Source organism: Bos grunniens, chromosome 16 (assembly GCF_055505025.1).
Source record: "Bos grunniens cultivar Pamir isolate PY7600 chromosome 16, Bosgru_T2T1.0, whole genome shotgun sequence".
Lineage (NCBI taxonomy): Eukaryota > Metazoa > Chordata > Mammalia > Artiodactyla > Bovidae > Bos > Bos grunniens.
Window position 1 is genome coordinate 30,310,732 of NC_141180.1, and position 21,374 is coordinate 30,332,105.

At 46.7% G+C, this 21,374-nt stretch overlaps 1 protein-coding gene across 10 annotated transcripts in view; it reads right to left on the bottom strand.

Annotated features, from left to right (window-relative positions):
* The window catches only part of CFAP74 (cilia and flagella associated protein 74), an 89,573-nt gene that overhangs the window by 50,714 nt on the left and 17,485 nt on the right, over window positions 1-21,374 (bottom strand). For all 10 annotated transcript variants that reach the window (XR_015143321.1, XR_015143320.1, XR_015143319.1 and 7 more), the window contains 7 exons: window positions 7,354-7,421; window positions 5,487-5,571; window positions 5,238-5,378; window positions 4,894-4,992; window positions 3,847-3,951; window positions 715-888; window positions 71-181 (listed from right to left, as the gene is read on the bottom strand). Coding sequence is in view for 6 of the 10 variants with exons in the window: in XM_086344131.1 (XP_086200257.1) it covers window positions 71-181; window positions 715-888; window positions 3,847-3,951; window positions 4,894-4,992; window positions 5,238-5,378; window positions 5,487-5,571; window positions 7,354-7,405 (767 nt within the window). In the remaining 4 variants the exon portion in view is untranslated. The remainder of the gene's footprint in view (window positions 1-70; window positions 182-714; window positions 889-3,846; window positions 3,952-4,893; window positions 4,993-5,237; window positions 5,379-5,486; window positions 5,572-7,353; window positions 7,422-21,374) is intronic.

Sequence of the window (21,374 nt, forward strand, 5' to 3'; positions counted from 1 at the left end):
CACTTTCTCAGGCTTGCCCTTGGCAGGGGTGAGGTGGACACAAGGAGACTGAGGAGAAGGAATGACGCACCTCCCCAACGAGGCCTTCAGGAACCTCAGGGCCTTCCGGTGGTTCTTCTGGGCTTCCTCCACCAGCTTCTGCTGCCGGAGTCCAAGCTCCTTCTGCAGGTGCACGCATCTCCTGCAGGGGTGGTGGGTGGGGAGGATGAGAACATGTGCTGTGGAGAAGGGGGAACAGGAACATGTGCTGTGCAGACCCAGAGGGGACTGAGGGCAAACGCATGAGGGAGGATCCTGCACCGTGCCTGGCGGGGGCAGGGAGATGGGGACCCCGCAGGTGTCCATGGGCTTAGATTCCACGGAAGCAGGAGATCCGGCGACAGGTAGAGTGGGAGCTGGAGGAAACCTGTGAAGGTGGGATGGGGGGCAGGGACTCCCCAGGGGTGGGAGGTCGGGCCCCCTGGCCTGTGGCACACTTTGTCCTCCTGCCCTGTGCTCAGAAGGGGCTGCCCCCAGGGAGTGGGCAGTGTCAGACCTCAGGGAGGATGGGCTGAAGGAGTGGCCAGAGCAGAGAAAATGGCTGGGTGTCCAGGAGGAAGCCACTGTCAGGTCAGGGAGTGAGCATGGCTCCAGCCACTCTGGCCAGGGCTGGGAGGGTGGGGCTGGGCGGGCAGGTGGGGGAGGGGGCAGGCAGGACCCCAGGCCTGGACGCACCGGGCTCGCAGCAGTCTGTTCCGCTCTGCCTTCCCCGAGGCCCCCATCTCCCGGTGCAGCTGCTTGGCTGCCCGCTCCTGAAGGCCTCTCCTGGCGGCTGCAGCCTCCTCTTGGGCCGACTTGCGGGCGTCCTCTAGCTGCCCCTCCTGGACCTCGATCTGCCACAGGGCGCTCCTGGCAGGTGGAGTTGTTCACGTCAGCCAGGGGTGGGAGACTGGGCTACCCCTCTGTGCTGCAGCCACTCCAGGGATGTGGCACTGCATCTGACCAATGACACTTGGGCCCCTGCCACCGCAGCTCTGCTCTGTGGGCGCAGGGGAGTAGAGGCCCCACCACATGGCGCCCACCCTCTTACCTGCCTCTTACCATGCCCCAGCCCCCATGATACAGGCTCCTCGCGGCAAGGTTTTCTGGGGTTTTACTCACTGATGACGCCTAAGTGCTGGGATCAACCCCTAAGCACTGGGATCAGGGTCTGGCACTCAGCAGGTGCTTGGTGTCAGTGAGTGGCTCTGTCTGAGCTCCCAACCCCCAAGGTCAGGTGTGCCCACAGGGCTCCAGGTGGAATGGGACACATGCCCCCGGAGGATGGCCTTGGGGTCAGCTGACACTTGCTCTGTGGCCCGCCCACCCTCAGCCCAAACTGCGAGTTGGGGGCGCTCGTTGACATCCCTGTGGCCTGGGGTGCCCTTGATTTTGGGCGCACAGACTCCAGCAGCAACACCGAGGGCCCTGAAGGCACATCCCCCCGAGAACAGGTTCAAGGGTGACTTCTGGTTGGTCATAGGCCCAGGGGAGGGCTGCCAGGGGTCCCAGGTGACACCCCTGGTGTGGCTGCCATGGGCACAGGCTTGAACACACTGGCCCAGAGGTGGTGGCCAGCTCAGGGAAGCACCAAGCAGTGGACAGAGCTATTTACCAAGCCTTGGTGCTCACGGAGCAACATCCAAGGAAGAACCAGCAACGAGGCCATGGAGCTGGAAGCTGAAGCTGATGACTGCACCAGAGAGCAGAGGGGCCACTATGCTGTCCAAGGCGGACACTGACTGGGCCATGGAACTGGGTGGGCTTCCAATGGGAGCCAGGAGGGGCCTGGGCGGCCCTGCTCAGCCGTGACGCAAATGGCAGTGGACTCTGCAGCCATGAATGGAGGTGCCTCGTGGCTGCTGTGTAGGGAGGAGGAGTGGGCGCAAGGCAGTAAGCACTGCAGGGTCCCCACACCTAATGAGGCGGGGCGGGGGGGACACCCATGATCGCTGGGGTCGGTGCTGCTGATGGGTGGGACACACGAGGGGACATCTGATGTGCGTTTTCTTGCATGTAAATTAGACCTTAGCTGATTTGTAAGAAAGTAAGTGGGCATTGGCCACGCCCACATGAGGGGGGCAGGCAGCTGGGCTCCCTGGGTCAGGGCCTGAGGAGCAGGCAGCTGGGCATGGTCAGCAGACTGGCATTTGGTGGGAGGAGAAATGAGTGAAAACACAGAGGAAAATGAGTGAAAACACAGAGGATAATGAGCGGCAAGTTTCTGAAGGTCAGAGAAGAGACAAGACAGATCAGACAGGAGACAAGGGTGAGCCTCTGAAGGTCAGAGAAGAGACAGAGCAGGTCAGACGGGAGATGAGGGTGAGCCTCTGAAGGTCAGAGGAGAGACGGGACAGGTCAGACAGAAGACGAGGGTGAACCTCTGCTTTTGTTGGAGCTGGACTTCCAGGCATGAACTCCTGTTTCAGCAGACACACAGAAGAACATGTGCTTCCCAGCTCTGTCTGAGAGACAGCCTGGAGCAGTGAGTCCCCCTGGTACCCACCCTGGATCCCTAAACACCGTTCTCTCTGCAAGAAACCAGGTTCTGGGCACACCTGGCAGGTCCAGAGCTGGGCAACAATAAACAAGCAAGCCTGGAACTTGTTGTTACCCCCAGAAAGTGCTGGAAAAATGACAGAGAGCCAGCTTGAAAGAGGTCCCACTGGCCAAACTGGGGACGATAAAGATGGAGCAGGAACAAGTCACTGAGCAGAAAAGAAATTGGAGAGTCTGCACTGACACAGAGAGACATGAGACGTTGTTCTCTACAGCAGGATGAGAACTCGCACACTTAGAAAGACTCACAGAATTAGAAAACTGCTTGCACGGACCTCCCTGGCGGTCCGGTGGTGAGGACTCTGCTCCCACCCCAGGTGGCCAGGGGGCCACACACACAAAAAGTGAATGAAAATTGCCCTTTGGCAGCCATCATCACAACCAATTCAAGCGAGAAACATCAGTAAATGCAAAACGGGAGCGTGAGAGGGGCGGGGAGGGGCTCTCCAGGCTGACACAGTGCACAAGTTCCAGCAAGTTCCCACAGGAAAAGCGTGGCTGCGCAGAAGGAGCCCTGCAGACCGCGTCTCCATCAAGGGACTGAAATCTCCCCCACCAAGAAAGGGGACCAGTGGCCTTCAGGACTCTTGCTGGGGGGCACCAGGTAGGGGATCCCAGGCCACCGTCCTGAGGAGACATCACACAAAGGCAACTTGGGGGGCCCTTCTGGGGGCGGAATCTTCAGAAATATTGAGGTCAGAAGGCCCTTCCTACTGGAGGCAGGACAACCCTCTGTAACCACCCCAGGTGGGACCCTCTTGCTGTAAAGTGTCACCAGATAATGGAGGGGACACTGGGGATTCTTTGTGCTGTTTTTGCAAGTCTTCTGTAAACTTGAAATTCTTTCAAAAGTTAGAAGCTTTAAAAAACTAAATGGACGATACAGTGATGGACAAAGGCAGGGCCACCAGGGGTGTCCCAGGCTGGTAAGGAGCAGCCCAGATGTTGGCTGGCGCACGGCAGGGCTGCCAGGACAAGCTCCAGGTGGAGTATCTCTCTAGGGGGTGGGGTCTGGGGGGATGCTTGTAGAAAAGGCATAAAGATTTAAAAATCGTTTCAGTTGTTCCATGGGGGCACAAAGAGCAGGAAAAAAGGAAGCAGCAGCTGATTTCACGGTTCCTAAGAATTCAAAGAAACGTGGAGAAAGTGAAAAACACTGAACAAAAAGGGAAGTCTTGGCTACCCTTCCATTTTTAGGCAGCTTGAAAGTCAAGTGCCAAATGTGGTTCTCTGTCTCCAGGCGCCCGCCCCCAGCCGGCCTGGACTCACTGGCTCTGCTGCAGCACCGCCATCATCTGCGCCTGCAGGTCCCGCTCGTTCTTCAGCTCCGAGCACAGGCGCCGCGACGCTGCCTCCAGGCGGCCCATGGCTGCCCTGGGGACCGCAGGGACAGCGGCAATCAGGGCCTTAGGGTTGCCGGCCCCCAGCCAGCCATGCTTTCAACTGATTTTTCACTTGCAGGAGATGAGTGTCAGCTGGGCGGGCAGAAACATGGCCGAAGGCAGGCTTCTGCTGGGCCTACTCTCACTGATCTGACCACGCTGCCTTTACCCGCTCCACTGGCCTCTCTAACAGGATGGGGAGCTGTTCCCTGGTTGCCAGCTCCTCAGAGCAGCAGGCCCAGCCTGGTTTTGGCCCAGGAAGGACCCAGCATACTCATCTGCCAACCAGAAGCATCTCGAGGACAAAAGCCACCGAGAGACCCGCCCTTGGCCAATCCCTCCTTGGCGGGGGTGGTGCGCTTCAAGAAATCCCCTTGAAATTTCTATTTCAAGTGCCTTTGACCCCCAGTCATCTGAGCCCAGTTATGCTCTGATGAATGGGTGGGTGGTGATGGGGTAGGACACACAGATGCACCGCCCCTAAATACCCCCTCTAAGGGCAGAAGCGGGTGGGGTCATCTCTATGAGAATGGCCTTTAGTGACACTGACCAGATGGCTCTGGTCTGCAGGCCCGTGACCTGGTGCCATCTGAGGCCCTGTGCTGGATGCTCCTCCCCACCCCTACCTAGCCCACCCTGGTGCTCCTGCTCCAGTGCCGCGTGGCTGCTGTTTCTATCACTCAGGTTCCAGCCTGTGGGTCCCCTTCTCAGGGAGGGCCCCCTGGACACCCGTATCAAAGTGACCTCCCTCCCGGGTCGTGGCCACCTGACTCCTGGTGTCTGCTGCAGCTGTCAGATTCCCACAAGGGCAGGAGATGGGTCCATTCCCTTGCCACCTGGGTGCAGTGGGCACTAGATGCGGGTCACAATTGGGTGGACATGGCTCCTTGCTCACACACTGGCCCCAAGGCCCCACCTCCAACCTCAGACCTACATGTTGTTGGCTGCCCTCTCTGCAGCTATCTCGGCTGCCACACTCTCCTGCTGCTTGACTAGGAGTTCCATCCTCCTGCGGCAGGCACGTAGCTCCCCCCTGGAAGTTGAGCCAGAATCAGGGTGAGTGGTCGTGCGTATCCCAGGCCTCAGTCTCCCTCTCCTTGGATGGGACCAGGCCCGGGGTGGCTGACCTCTCCTCCTCCATCTCACACATTCAGGAGTGAAGTTTCATGTCATCCACACAGTAGTGTTACTGCTGGTTAGATAGGAGTGGAGGGCAGGGAACCCCCACGGCCAGGGCACCCACACAGCCTGGGGCAGGGGACCGGCTGGCCCACTTACCTTGTCTTCTGGATGAAAAGGTCTTTCTCTTCATGCAGCTGGTCCAGGTGGCTCAAGTCCCTGCGCAGCAGGCAGGCCTGCCTTTTCTCCTGAGCAGTCAACCTCTGCTTCTGCTTGTCCTTGCTCTGCTCTATTCCTGGACTTGACGTGGAAAGGACACCTGCTACCCTTGTGTGGGGGCTATGTTCCCCCACCGTACTGTCCAGAATACAGAGGTCCCCTCACCCCGTCCTCACCCAGGTCAGTTACCAGGAGCTTCCCAGGCTGGCCTTCTGCTCAGCCTCCCTGGGGACACAGTCCAGCACAAGCTCTGGGTCCTCCAGCTCCTCTGTGTCTAGACGTCAAGCAAGAGAAAGCAGATGGAGACCCTCAAGCCTGAGGCTCCTGGATAAATCCTGACAGGTGCAGCGATTCTCAAAACGTGGCCCGGTTAACCCTTTCCAGGGGTCGGCACTTCAAAGCTATTTTTGTAACAATAGCAAAACACTACCTGTCTCTTCCGCCCTGAGATCAGTGAGTGTGGCGTGGAGCTGACAGGGTAACAGGCAGGAAGGCCAGGGGTCTCCAAACAGAGGAAATAGACTGCAGTGCCATTTTTTATCTCTCCCTTAAGTGGCAGGAGGAAACAAACTACAAGTGTCAGATTCTTTTTCCTTCTTTATTCAAAATTAAAAGGAGGTTTCTCTTAAGATTCTGTGTTGCCATGGCGACACCTGGTTCCACCTGAACTTAACTTTTCTCAAACCTTGAGCTAACCAATGCGTTTTTCTTATGCAAATGTTTTTCTTAAACTATGTTAATAAAACTATGTATTTGCTTTGGAATTTGCCTTTCTTCAAAATGGTTCCACCTAAGACTAACTTTTTTCCTTTCTCAAACCTTGGGCTGATAATAGCTCAACAAACCAGTATTCATATCAATTGTTTTATGGCTGGGGGAGGACACCCCTCAGGCAGTCCTATCTCAAAAATGCATATTGTGGGAGAGGGGCCTGGTGAAACTCCCTCAGCCTTGAGGTGTCTCTCTTATCTGATTAATACCTTTCTAACAGACATAAAACAGCTCGTTAAAACTTGCAAGGGGGACACTTTCTGCCCCCTTCTGATGTCTACATCTATCTCTTTTATACTTTAATAAAACGGTATTACACAAAAGCTCTGAGTGATCAAGCCTTGTCACTGGGCCCAGATTAAATCCCTCTCCTCCGGAGGCCAAGAATCCTGGCGTCTTTCATGGCTCAGCAACAACCTTTCAGAGTTTTCCAGAGGCCACATGACACAGGATACCACACCAGACTAGTGAGAGGCAGACATCTGCTCTTAGGCCAGGCTCTGCATGTTACACCCAGCAGGTTTATTACTGCTATTTTAAGTGAGTAAATAACATTTTTTTAGCTTTAGTTCTTAATGCAGTAAACATTGAAAGGTATAACTGATGTAAACCAGCGCTCTTTGGGTCTTCAGTAATTTTTTAGGAATATAATGGAGTTTCCTGACAAAAAAGTGTGAGAATTATTGCCTTTGAGAATCACGGCCGATTTCCAGCAAAACACGGCTTAGCTCCAGTCCTTCATTAAAGCTCAGCAAAAATGACTGAAAAGAAGTTCTAAAAGGCATGAATCTACAGTCATGAGACAGGGGTCAGTAGAAGGGAGAAGGCAGCACAGCTTCAGGGCAGGGGCTCTCAGGCATGGAAGTGGGTCCTAGTGGGGCAGGGGCATCAGTGTCCTTGTAAAGCTGTCCTGCTGGTGTCCAGCACTAGCCCAAACCAAAGCATGTCTTAGAGGAACTGCAGATCATAGGACTTTTTTTTTAATCCAAAAGTTTCCAGGAAAATAAAACAAGAACAGATCACATTCAGAGGACTGGAGTAAACAGCACCAGATTCCTCCACAGAGACGCTGGAAACCACAGTCACCATCTTCAAGGTCTCAGCCACATGAACCCTTTCTCCAGTTAAAGACAGAATACTGTAGGCTGCCTTTTCAAGAAAAATGTGAGCTTAAAAAATGTAGCTTCTATGAAAAAAAGGGAATTAAAGGGCCCTGATCAAGCCCACCCTGTGCCTTCTGTGCTGTGAAATGTATGTTCTTTGTGAGGAGACCCTTCTTAATTACCATCTTCCACGAGCGGCTTGTCATCCAAAAGCTTCTTGTCGTCTTCTTCCATCCTGGGGCAAAATCAGCTGCAAAAAGTTTACAAAGTACAGAGATGGATTTAAAAAAACATTAAAAAAACTGGATTTCAAAGAATTAACCATCTGTCTTCTACAAAGACATTAAGAAGATGAAGAGAGGCCACAGAATATGAGAAATTATCTACAGTACACAGATTTGAGGAAGGTCTCACACCCAGAATATAACAGACGTGTAAGGATTAGCGCAGCAGAAAAGACGGTCTACAATCAAAGACGTAAAGGAGGACCTTCAATGGGGTGGGGTGGGGGCAAAGTCATGGTGCATCAAGACCCACACCTGGGGGGAACCCCAAATTGAAGGACCATCATAATTGCAGAGGTTCTCCCCAAGGAGGGGGGTCCAAGACCCATATCAGGCTCCCCACCCTGGGGGTTGGCATCAGGAAGACAGGCCCCTGGACATCTGACTTTGAAGGCCAGCATGGACTTCCCTTTGGGAGAGGCAGAGGGCTGTGGGAATAGCAACACTGCTCTTAGAGGACTTGCACAAAGTCCCACACACTCGGGGCCCCAAGCAGAAACAGGAAACGGAGAGGAGCCTGGGCCAGACCCACTGCTGATCTCAGGAAACCTCCTGGAGAGGCTGGAGGTGCGGGCAGCTCACCCTGGGGACAGGGACGCTGCCAGCAGCTGTTCTCGGGGAGCTGGCTCTAACATTAGGGCACAGGGCAGCGAGTGCCATGTCACACTCTGCCCTCCGGCTTACCAGTGCTAGGACCCCGCCTGCACACCAGTGAGCTGACACACCAGCTCCAGGACCCCCAGACCCTGCTGCCAGACCCACCACTGGCTTGATACCAATTCTGGAAGCCCTGGGCCCCAGCCCTGCCCTCCAATGGGCAGATGCCAGATCAGAACTACCACAGCCCCACGCCGTGCCATATCAGGACCCAGCTTGCCCACCTGCAGGCCAACATCACCCCAGGATCTGGTCCCACTCGCCTGCAGGCCAACATCAATTTGGGACATCCTAGACCCCTCAGCCCCACCTGCCAGTGGCATGTATACACACACACACACATCTGGGCCTCCTTAGTGGCCCAGGTGGTAAAGAATCTGCCTGCGATACAGGAGACTGAGGTTCAATCCCTGGGTTGGAAAGATCCCCTGGAGAAGAGAATGGCTACCCACTCAGTATTCTTGCCTGGAGAATTCCATGAACGGAGGAGCCTGGTGTGCTAAAGTCAGACACAACTGGGCAACTAACACACATACATACACACTGCTGTATATGAGGCTCATGGTAACCACAAACTAAAAATCTGTAATAGATACACACATACCAAAGAGAAAGGAATCCAAAGGTAACAATAAAGACCATCATCAAATCATAAGAGAGGAGAACAGAAGAAGAAGAAAAGAACAAAATAGAACTAAAAACACAGCCCTCAAACAACTAACTAAATAGCAAGAAGTACGTACCTATCAGTAACTACTTCAAATGCAAATGGACTAAATGCCCTAATTAAAAGACACAGAGTGACTGAATGGGCCCACATATATGCTGCTTCATAGCTCAGCTGGTAAAGAATCTGCCTGCAGTGCAGGAGTCTCCAGTTCAATTCCAAGGTTGGAAAGATCCCCTGGAGAAGGGACAGGCTACCCACTCCAATATTCATGGGCTTCCCTGGTGGCTCAGACAGTAAGGAATCTGCCTGCAATGAGGGAGACCTGGGTTCTGTCCCTGGGTTGGAAAGATCTGGGTTGGGAAGATCCCTGGAGGAGGGTATGGCAACCCATTCCAGTAAAGAGCTTCCCTGGTAACTCAGCTTGTAAAGAAGCCACCTGCAGTGCAGGAGACCCTGGTTCAATTCCTGGGATGGGAAGATCCCCTGGAGAAGGGATAGGCTACCCACTCCAGTATTATTGGGCTACCCTGGTGGCTCAGATGGTAAAGAATCCACCTGCAATGCAGGAAGACCTGGGTTTGATCCTGGGTTGGGAAGATCCCCTGGAGAAGGGAATGATTACCCATTCAAGTATTCTTGCCTGGAGAATTCCATGGACAGAGGAGCCTGGCAGGCTACAGTCCATGGGGCCGCAAAGAGTTAGACACAACTGAGCGACTTTCACTTCACAAGAGACTCACTTCAGATCTAGAGAAACATACAGACTTAAAGACATGATGGAAGAAGGTATTCCATGCAAAATGGAAATGAAAAGAAAGCTGAGTTATCAATAGTTATATCAGACAAAGTAGACTTTAAAACAAAGGCTGTTATAAGAAACAAAGAAGAACCCTACATAATGATCGAAGGATCAAGCCAAGAAAAAGATGAACAATTGTAAACAAATACACACCCAATATAGGAGCCCCTAAAGACATAAAGCAAGTATTAATATTAACAAACACAAAAGGAGAAACTGATAGTAACACTATAATAGTTAATGTAAGGGGGGACTTTAACACTCCACTTACATTAATGGACAGGTCATCCAGACAGAAAATCAATAAGAAAACACTGACTTAAATGACACATTAGACCAAATGAACTTAATAGATCTATATAGAACATTCCATTCAAAAATAGCAAATAATTTCAAGTGTACATGAAACAGTCTCTAGGACAGATCACAGAATAGGCCACATATCAAGTCTCAACAAATCTAAGAAAATTGAAATCATATCAGGCATCCTTTCTGACCACAAAACTACGTGACTGAAAACCAACTACAAGGAAAAAACCACAGGAAACACAAACACAAGGAGGCTAGACAATACACTACTAAACAACAACCGGATCACTGCCGAAATCAGAGAGGAAATTAAAATTTTCTTCTAGGGACAAATTTGACCTAGGCACAAAGGAAAACAAGCCAACAAAATCCAAAACCTGTGGGATGCAGCAGAAGCAGTTATAGGATGTAAGTTTATAGACATACAGGCTTACCATGGGAAACAAGAGAAATCTCAAATAAACAGCCTAAATATAACCTAAAGCAATTAGAGAAAGAACAAACAAAACCCACTTAGCAGAAGGAAAGAAATCATGAAGATCAGAACAGAAATAAATGAAATAGAGACTTAAATAAACAATAGCAATGAAACTGAGCTGGTTCTCTGAAAAGATAAACAGAATTGATAAATCTTGAGGCCAACTCAACAAGAGAAAAACAGAGAGAGGGCTCAAATCTAGAAATCAGAAGTAAAAAAGAAGTTACAAGCAGAAATACACGTCAATGCAACAGGACAGAAAGCCCAGAAATAAACCCACACATTTATGGTTAATTAATCTAAAACAAAGGAGGTAAGAATATACGATGGAGAAAAGACAGTCTCTTCAATAAGTGGTTCTGGAAAAACTGAACAGTTACATGTAAAATAATGAAATCAGAATTCTCATACCACACACAAAAATAAACTCAAAATGGATTAAAGACCTAAATATAAGACTGGATACTATAAAACTGTTAGAGGAAAATACAGGCAGAATACTCTTTGACACAAATCGCAACATCTTTTTTGAACCATCTCCTAGAGTAATGAAAATAAAAACAAAAATAAACAAATAGGACTTAACTGAACTGTAAAGTTTTTGCACAGCAAAGGAAACCATAAACAAAAAGAAAAGACAGCTCAGAGAATGGGAGAAAATATTTGCAAAGGAAGCAACCAAGGAATTCATCTCCAAAATGTACAAACAGCTCATGAAGCACAATATAAAAAACAAACAACTGGGGAGTGCCCTGCCAGCCCATTGCTTAGGACTCTGTGCTTCCACTGCAGGGGGCACGGGTTCAATCTCTAGTCACTTGGTCAGGGAAGTAAGATCCCACACACTTGCAGCATGGCCAAAACAATGTACACACACACACACAAAATCCCACAAACAAACCCAATAAAAAAATGGGCAGACCTAAATAGACGTTTCTCCAAAGAAGAAATACAGATGGTCAACAAACACATGAAAAGATGCTCAACATCATTGATTATTAGAGAAATGAAAATCAAAAACTATATGAGGTATCACCGCACACCAGTAAAAATCAGTTCAGTTCAGTTGCTCGCTTAGTCGTGTCCAGCTCTTTGCGACCCCATGAACTACAGCACCCCAGGCCTCCATGTCCATCACCAACTCCCGGAGTTCACTCAAACTCACGTCCATCGAGTCAGTGATGCCATCCAGCCATCTCATCCTCTGTCATCCCCTTCTCCTCCTGCCCCCAATCCCTCCCAGCATCAGAGTCTTTCCCAATGAGTCAACTCTTTGCATGAGGTAGCCAAAGTACTGGAGTTTCAGCTTCAACATCAGTCCTTCCAATGAACACCCAGGACTGATCTCCTTCAGAATGGACTGGTTGGATCTCCTTGCAGTCCAAGGGACTCTTAAGAGTCTTCTCCAACACCACAGTTCAAAAGCATCAATTCTTCGGCGCTCAGCCTTCTTCACAGTCCAACTCTCACATCCATACATGACCACTGGAAAAACCATAGTCTTGACGAGACGGACCTTTGTTGGCAAAGTAATGTCTCTGCTTTTCAATATGCTATCTAGGTTGGTCATAACTTTTCTTCCAAGGAGTAAGTGTCTTTTAATTTCATGGCTGCAGTCACCATCTGCAGTGATTTTGGAGCCCAGAAAAATAAAGTCTGACACTGTTTCCCCATCTATTTCCCATGAAGTGATGGGACCAGATGCCATGATCTTCGTTTTCTGAATGTTGAGTTTTAAGCCAACTTTTTCACTCTCCTCTTTCACCTTCATCAAGAGGCTTTTTATTTTTAGTTCCTCTTCACTTTCTGCCATAAGGGTGGTGTCATCTGCATATCTGAGGTTATTGATATTTCCCCCGGCAATCTTGACTCCAGCTTGTGCTTCTTCCAGCCCAGCATTTCTCATGATGTACTCTGCATATAAGTTAAATAAGCAGGGTGACAATATACAGCTTTGATGTACTCCTTTTCCTATTTGGAACCAGTCTGTTGTTCCATGTCCAGTTCTAACTGTTGTTTCCTGACCTGCATACAAATTTCTCAACCGGTAAGAATGGCCATCCTCAAAAAGCATACGAATGATAAATGCTAGAGAGGGTGTGGAGAAAAGGGAACCCTCCTGCACTGTTGATGGAAATGTAAATTGGTACAGTCACTATGAAGAATAGTATGGAAGTTCCATAAAAACTGAAAATAGGGCTACCATGTGATCTAGCAATCCCACTGGTGGGCATCTATCTAGAGAAAACCATAATTTGAAGATACATACATTCCAGTGTTCATAGCAGCACTATTTACAATAGCCAAGACATAGAAGCAACCTACGGTCCATTGACAGATGAATGGAAAAAGAAGTTGTGAGATATATATATATATATATATATATATATATATATATATATGATCATATATATACAACTGGCATCATAGAAATACAAAGCACCGTAAGAGATTTCCACAAAAAGCTATTTTAAAAAATACTGTCAACAAACAGAACTCCAGGAGCAGATGGCTTCACAGGTGAATTCTACCAAACATTAAGAAGAAGAGTTAACACTTATCCTTCTCAAACCATTCCAAGAAAATATAACTCAACCATTAAAAAAAGAATGAAATCATGCCATTTGCAGTGAGATGGACCTAGAGACTTCCATTCTGAGTAAAGTGAGTCAGAAAAAGATGAATATCATATGATCTCACTCATATGTGGCATCTAAAAAAACACAATACAAATGAAATTATTTACAAAACAGAAACAGACTCACAGACTTTGAAAACAAACTTATGGTTACCAAAGGGGAGACATGGCGGGAAGAGATAAAGTAGGAGTTTGGAATTAACATACACACAATAATATATGTAAAATAGATGATTAACAAGGATCTGCTATATAGCACAGGGAACTATACTCAGTATTCTGTAAAAAATTATATGGGAAAAGAATCTGAAAGAGAATGGATATACGTACATCTGAATCATTTCGCTTTACAACCTGAAACTAACACAACAAAGTAAATAAACTATACTTCAACATAAAAATTAGGGGACTTCCCTGGTGGTCCAGTGGCTAAGAATCTGACTTTCAATGCAAGGAATGTGGGTTCAGTCTCTGGTCAGGGAACCAGGATCCCACACACTGCGGGGCAACTAAGCCTGAGCATCCCAGCTATAGCGCCCACATGCTGGACCCCATGCACCACAACTAGAGCGAAGCCTGTGCGCTGCAACTAAGACCTGACGCAGCCAAAAGTAAATAAGTAAACGAATAATTTTAAAAATTGTAAAATAAAAAGAATAAATTAAAAAATGTTACAACTGGCATCACAGAAATACAAAGCACCATAAGAGACTTCCTCAAAAAGCTATTTAAAAAAATACTGTCAACAAACAGAACTCCAGGAGCAGATGGCTTCACAGGTGAATTCTACCAAACATTAAAGAGAAGAGTTAACACTTATCCTTCTCAAACCATTCCAAGAAAATGCAGAGGAAGGAATGCTTCTGAACTCATTCTATGAGGCCAGCATCACCCTAATACTAAAACCAGACAAAGATATTGCACACAAAAAATTACAGGTCAGTATCACTGATGAATATAGATGCAAAAATCCTCAACAAAATACCAGCAAACTGAATCCAATAATATGTTAAAAGGATCACATACCACAATCAAGTGGGATTTATCCCAGGGATGCAAGGATGTTTCAGTATCCACAAATCAATGAATGTGAATACTCATTAAAAGGACTGATGCTGAAACTGAAGCTCCAATACTTTAGCCATCTGGTATGAAGGAGCTGACTCACTGGAAAAGACCCAGATGCTGGCCAAGATTGAAGGCAAAAGGAGAAGGGGGTAGCAGAGGATGAGATGGTTAAATAGCCTCACTGACTCAATGGACATGAATTTGAGCAAAACTCTGGGACATAGTGAAGGATAGGGAAGCTTGGTGTGCTACATACAGTCCATGGGGTTGCAGAGTTGGACGTGACTTAGCGACTGAACAACAACACAGTCAAAGGCTTTAGTGTAGTCAATGAAGCAGATGTAGATATCTTTCTGGAATTCCTTGCTTTCTCTATAAGCCAACGAATGTTGGTAATTTGATCTCTGATTTCTCTGTCTTTTTAAGCCCAGTTTGTACATCTGGTAGTTCTCAGTTCATATACTGCTGAAGCCTAGCTTGATGGATTTTGAGCATTACCTTGTTAGCATGTGAAATCAGTGCAGTTGTACGGTAGTTTGAACATTCTTTGGCATTGCTCTTCTTTGGGATTGGAATGAAAACTAACCTTTTTCAGTCCTGTGACCAGGGCTGAGTTTTCCAAATTAGGTGACATATTGAGTGCAGCATTTTAACAAAATCATCTTTTAGGATTTTAAATAACTCAGCTGGAATTCCCATTACCTCCACCAGCTTTGTTCATAGTAAAGCTTCCTAAGGGCCAATTGAATTAACACTCCAGGATGTCTAGTTCTAGGTGAGTGATCACACCATCATGGTTATCTGGGTCATGAAGATCTTTTTTGTATAGTTCTTCTGTGTATTATTGCCAATTCTTCTTAATCTCTTCTGCTTCTGTTAAGTCCTTGCCATTTCTGTCCTTTATTGTGCCCATCCTTGCATGAAAGTTTCTCTTGATAACTCCAGTTTTCTTGAAGAGATCTCTAGCCTTTTCTGTTCTACTGTTTTCCTCTATTTCTTTGAATTGTTGTTCATTGAAGAAGGCTTTCTTATCTCTCCTTGCTATTCTTTGGAACTCTGAATTCAGATGGGTAAATCTTTCCCTTTCTCTATTGCCTTTCGCTTCTCTTCTTTTCTCAGCAATTTGTAAGGCCTTGCAGACAACCACTTTGCCTTCTTGAACTTCTATTTTTTTAGGATGTTGTTGGTCACTGCCTCCTGTACAATGTTACAAACTTCTGTCCATAGTTCTTCAGGCACTGTGTCTACCAGATCTAATCCCTTGAATCTGTTTGTCACCTCCACTGTATGATCATAAGCAATTTGATTTAGGTTATACCTGAATGGTCTCGGAAAAGGCAATGGCATCCCACTCCAGTACTCTTGCCTGGAAAATCCCATGGATGGAGGAGCCTGGTAGGCTGCAGTCCATGGGGTCGCTAAGAGTCGGACACGACTGAGCGACTTCCCTTTCACTTTCATGCATTGGAGAAGGAAATGGCAACCCACTCCAGTGTTCTTGCCTGGAGAGTCCCAGGGACGGGGGAGCCTGATGGGCTGCCATCTCTGGGGTCGCACAGAGTCGGACACTACTGAAGTGACTTAGCAGTAGCAGTAGCATACCTGAATGGTCTAATGGTTTTCCCTACTTACTGCAATATAAGTCCGGATTTTGCAATAAGGAGCTCATGAGCTGAGCCACAGTCAGCTCCAGGTCTTGTTTTCCCTGACTATACAGAGCTTCTCCATCTTCGGCTGCAAAAAATATAATCAATCTGATTTTGGTATTGACCATCTGGTAATGTCCATGTGTAGAGACATTTCTTGCATTGTTGGAAAGGGTGTTTGCTATGACTAGTGTGTTCTCTTGACAGAACTTGTTAGCCTTTGCCCTGCTTCATTGTGTACTCCAAGGCCAAATTTGCCTGTTACTCCAGGTATCTCTTGACTTCCTACTTTGCATTCCGGTCCCCTACGATGAAAAGAACATCTGGGGAGGAACAAGATGGCAGAGGAGTAGGTGGTTGTGGAGTACATCTCTCTCCGTGGATACATCAGGAATACACCTTCAGACACAGAAGTGCTCGCAGAACACCAGCTGAGAGTGGACAGGAGTACCTGACCAATAAAAAAGAATATATAGAACCATGCAAAACTCGGTAGGAGGAAGGAACTAGGGGGGGAAACAGGAGTGTTAGTAGGACTAGACCTGCCCTCGGCAGGTGGGATAACTGAAGAAAGGATCCAATCCCCACATCCGGGCAACTGTCTGAGTCAGAGGAGAAACATTTACTAAGGCTGAGAGTGAAACAGCTGATCTGTGACAGCGTCAATGGAAAGAGAATCAGACAGTCCTTGCTGCAGCCATACATACCCCAGACAGGGGGGCAGGTCCCCTAGAAGGTGCAGTGCCTGGGAGCTGGAGCGTAGGGATTGTGGAGCAATCCCAAGGTGAGGGCTGTTGTTGACTGCAGAGAGATGGGCCAAGGGGACATGAGGGAGGAGATTGTGGTGGGAAATGCCTTTGGAGGAAAGCCAGGCAGCCATGGAAGCAAGGTGATACTGCTGAGTCATGTTTAGGGGGTGGAGCCATCACCCTAGCCTTTCTCCCCACAGGCCAGCAAAGGCAGCTGAACAATAGAGAGGCTGTCTATTTGTCTGACACACCAAACTAAAGAGTAGGACCCCACACAGGGTGCCCCTTTAAGTGCCTGATGCGTGGAACAACAGAGATTCAGACCTCAGGCAAGGGATCCCTCTAAGTGCCTGAATGGGCGGGGCTACAGAGAAAGACTAGGCAAAGAGGCCTTCTGATCACCAGCTACCAGATGCCCAAAAAAAAGACTCTGATAGGGCTGTAACTCCTGCAGCTGAGGCTGTCCCTGCACACTTGGCGTGCCAGGACCCCTGCAACCCAAGCAGCTGTGCCACCTTCACGCTCAACCCTCACTGGGGCAGAGCTGCCACAGGCAAAAAAGTCTTGCATCTATGCATTTGGGGCCGCTTGGGTTGTGTCCAACTCTTTGCAATCCTGTGGCCTGCTAGGCTTCTCTGTTAGTGGGGTTCTCCAGGTAAGAATACTGGAGTGTATTGTCCAATACTGGTTGCCATACCCTTCTAGAGCACTATCTTTCCTGATGCCCTAGCTGCTAACTCCCCTGAGTGCCTGGTGCTGGCAGAACCCCTGTGACCCAAGCAGCCACACCACCTCCACACCTGGCCTTCACAGGGTCAAACCCAAGTCCTCCAGGGCACCCTCACTAGCAAACCCCAGTGGATGACCCACATTCAGAGGTAGAAATAAAACCACAATTGAAACCCAGGGGCACTGTGGCTAAGGAAGAAGACCCAAAACCTTCCCACCAGCTGTACAAGCTTCAGATTAAATCCACACAATCAACTAGGCAGACTTTGTTTCTATTGAATATATGAAAGGACACTGAAAGCTCCCATAAAAGAAAACACACTAGTTCTGGGATAGCTGTGGACACTGGAGGCAAGAACACACAGGAGTAGGACCATGTTAAAGTTTGAGATGCCCCACAGAAGATCCAGAGACCAGCACAGTGTTGGAGAGCATCCCAGGCGAGGTGGACTGTGACTCCCAGTGAAGGAAAGGAAGCTGACAGCAGAGACTCAAGTAAAACATTTATTATTCTTATATTTTGACTTGTTCCATAGTTTCTTTTGGATTTTTTATCTTTTTTTTCTTTTTTTTATCTTCTGTTATAGTTGTCAATTTTATTAGCACTATGAAATCTAATTAAGCTTTTGAGTTTTTTTTTCAGTCACACTTTTTATTGCTGTTATAAACCTCTGCCTCTAAGTTGGCCTTTAACTATGGAGTTCTATGGAGTTCTATAGTTTTCCTTTTCTATTTAATTTAATTAAAAAAAATTTAAACCAATTATTATTTTTTCTACATTCAGTCCTTTGTTTGCTTTTCCTACTGTTCTTTTCCCCTTTAAGTTAATCTTTAATATATATAAATATTCTTTATCTACCTCTATTTAACTTTGCATTTCTATTCTTTCTTTTCTTTTTTTTCTCACCATATCTGTTAGTTTTGTTTTCATTGCCTTATTCCCCAGTTGGCACCTTGCTTTAGTTTTGCTTTCCAGCTTGTGCTTTAGTTAAGTTTTGCTCTTAACTGGTGGATATCATTTTTGGTTTCCTTTGTTCACCTGGTCAACTACTGTACCTGTTGGACTGTGTTTATTTTGCTTATGGGTGTATATGTATACGTGCATATTTCATTATTTTAATTCTTATTTGCCTGATTTTGTAACTGCCATTTATCTGGGGTTCACCTTTGGTTTCTCATTTATGGGTATTTGTTTTAATCCCATTTAACACCATAACAAACCACCTGTGGAATCTCCGTTTCTGGTCAGAGATCAAGCCCTGAGCCTCTGGAGTGGGAGCATTGACTCCAAGACCCTAGACTACCAGAGAACTAACCCTAGGGATTATCAAATAGTGAGAACTCTCACAAAGGAAACCACTTGAATACAAGACCTGGCATCACCCAACCATCATCCTGTGCAGGATGCCTCATCCAAACAACAGACAAGACAAAAATACAAACTCAGTCATCAGCATACAGATTACCACCTCACTCAGCCCTGCCCATCAGAGGAAAAAAAAACAGCACAAGCCTCACCCTACACAAAGCTCACACAAACCACTGGGCCAACCTTCAGTTCAGTTCAGTTCAGTCACTCAGTCATGTCCGACTCTGTGCGACCCCATGAATCACAGCACGCCAGGCCTCCCTGTCCATCACCAACTCCCAGAGTTCACCCAGACTCACGTCCATCGAGTCAGTGATGCCATCCAGCCATCTCATCCTCTGTTGTCCCTTCTCCTCCTGACCCCAATCCCTCCCAGCATCAGAGTCTTTTCCAATGAGTCAACTCTTCGCATGAGGTGGCCAAAGTACTGGAATTTCAGCTTTAGCATCATTTCTTCCAAAGAGATCCCAGGGCTGATCTCCATGGTTAGGAGGGCAGAAACCAAAAGGAAGAAATCTTGAAGCCTGGGAAAAGGAGACCTCAAACACAATAAGTTAAAAAAAACAACGAAAAGGCACAGAAATACTGAAGAAATAAACTAGAAACACACAAGCCCAAGTAAATGAAGAGGAAATAGGCAAATTACCTGAAAAAGAATTCAGAATAATTATAGTAGAAATGATCAAAAACCTTGAAAATAGAATGGAGAAAGTACAAGAATCAATTAACAAAGACCTAGAAGAATGAAAGAATAAACATAGAAACAACACAATAACTGAAATTAAAAATACTCTAGAAGGAATCAATAGCAGAATATCTGAAGCAGAAGAATGGATCAGTGAGCTGGAACCCAGAAATAAACCCTTGCACCTATGGGTACCTTATTTATGACAAAGGAGGTGAGAATACACAATGCGGAAAAGACAGCCTCTTCAATAAATGGTGCTGGGAAAACTGGACAGCTACATGTAAAAGAATGAAATTGGAACACTTCCTAACACCATACACAAAGATAAACTCAAAATGGATTAAAGACCTAAATGTAAGACCAGAATCTATAAAACTCTTAGAGGAAAACATAAGCAAACACTTGCTGACACAAATCAAAGCAAGATCCTCTATGACCCACCTCCCAGAGTAATGGAAATAAAAACAAAAGTAAACAAGTGGGATTAAACTTAAAAGCTTTTGCACATCAAAGGAAACTACAAACAAGGTGAAAAGACAACTCTCAGAATGGGAGATAGTAATAGCAAAGGAAACAACTGACAAAGGATTAATTTCCAAAATATATAAGAAGCTCATACAACTCAATATCAGAAAAACAAACAACCCAATCAAAAAGTGGGAGAAAGACCTAAACAGACATTTCTCCAAAGAAGACCTACAGATGGCTAATAAACACATGAAAAGATGCTCAATATCACTCATTATGCTGCTGCTAAGTCACTTCAGTCGTGTCTGACTCTGTGCGACCCCATAGACGGCAGCCCACCAGGCTCCCCTGTCCCTGGGATTCTCCAGGCAAGAACACTGGAGTGGGTTGCCATTTCCTTCTCCAATGCATGAAAGTGAAAAGTGAAAGTGAAGTTGCTCAGTCATGTCTGACTCTTCGTGACCCCACGGACTGCAGCCCACCAGGCTCCTCTGTCCATGGGATTTTCCAGGCAAGAGTACTAGAGTCGGGTGCCATTGCCTTCTCCGACTCATTATGAGAGAAATGCAAATCAAAACCACAATGAGATATCACCTCACACTGGTGAGAATGGTCATCATTAAAAAGTCTACAAACAACAAATGCTGGAGAGCGTGTGGAAAAAAATAAACCCTCTTGCACTGTTGGTGGGAATGTAAATTGATACAGCCACTATGGAAGACGGTATGGAGATTCTTAAAAAACTAGTAATAAAAGCACCATATGACTCAGCAATCCCACTCCTAGGCATATACCCTGAGGAAACCAAAATTAAAAAAGACACATGTACCCCAGTGTTCACTGCAACACTATTTACAATAGCTAGAACATGGAAGCAACCTAGATGTCCAGCAACAGATGAATGGATAAAGAATTTTTGGTACATATACACAATGGAATATTATTCAATCATAAAAAGAAACGCATTTGAGTCAGTTCTAATGAGGTGGATGAACCTAGAGCCTATTACATAGAGTCAAGTAAGTCAGAAAGAGAAAGATAAATATCGTATACTGATACATATATATGGAATCTAAAAAGATGGTACCAAAGAATTTATTTTCAGGGCAGCAATGGAGAAACAGACATAGAGAAGAGACTTATGGACATGGGGAAAGGGGAGGAGAGGGTGTGATGTATGGAGAGAGTGACATGGAAACTTACATAACCATATGTAAAAGAGATAGCCAATGGGAATTTGTTCTATGTCTCAGGGAACTCAAACAGGGGCTCTGCATCAACCTAGAAGGGTGAGATGGGGAGGAACATAGGAGGGAGGTTCAAGAGGAAGGGGACATATGTATACCTATGGCTGATTCATGTTGAGGTTTGACAGAAAACCAAAATTCTGTAAAGCAATTATCCTTCAGTTAAAAATTATATAAATTAAAAAATAAATTACTTTTTTATCACACACACAAAAAAGAACATCTGTTTTTGGTGTTAGTTCAAGAAGGTCTGGCAATTAGTTCTTCATAGAACCGGTCAACTTCAGCTTCTTCTGCATAGGTAATTGGAGCATAGACTTGGATTACTATGATGTTGAATGGTTTGCCTTGGAAATGAAGTGAGATCATTCTGTTGTTTTTGAGAATGTACCCAAATACAAAAC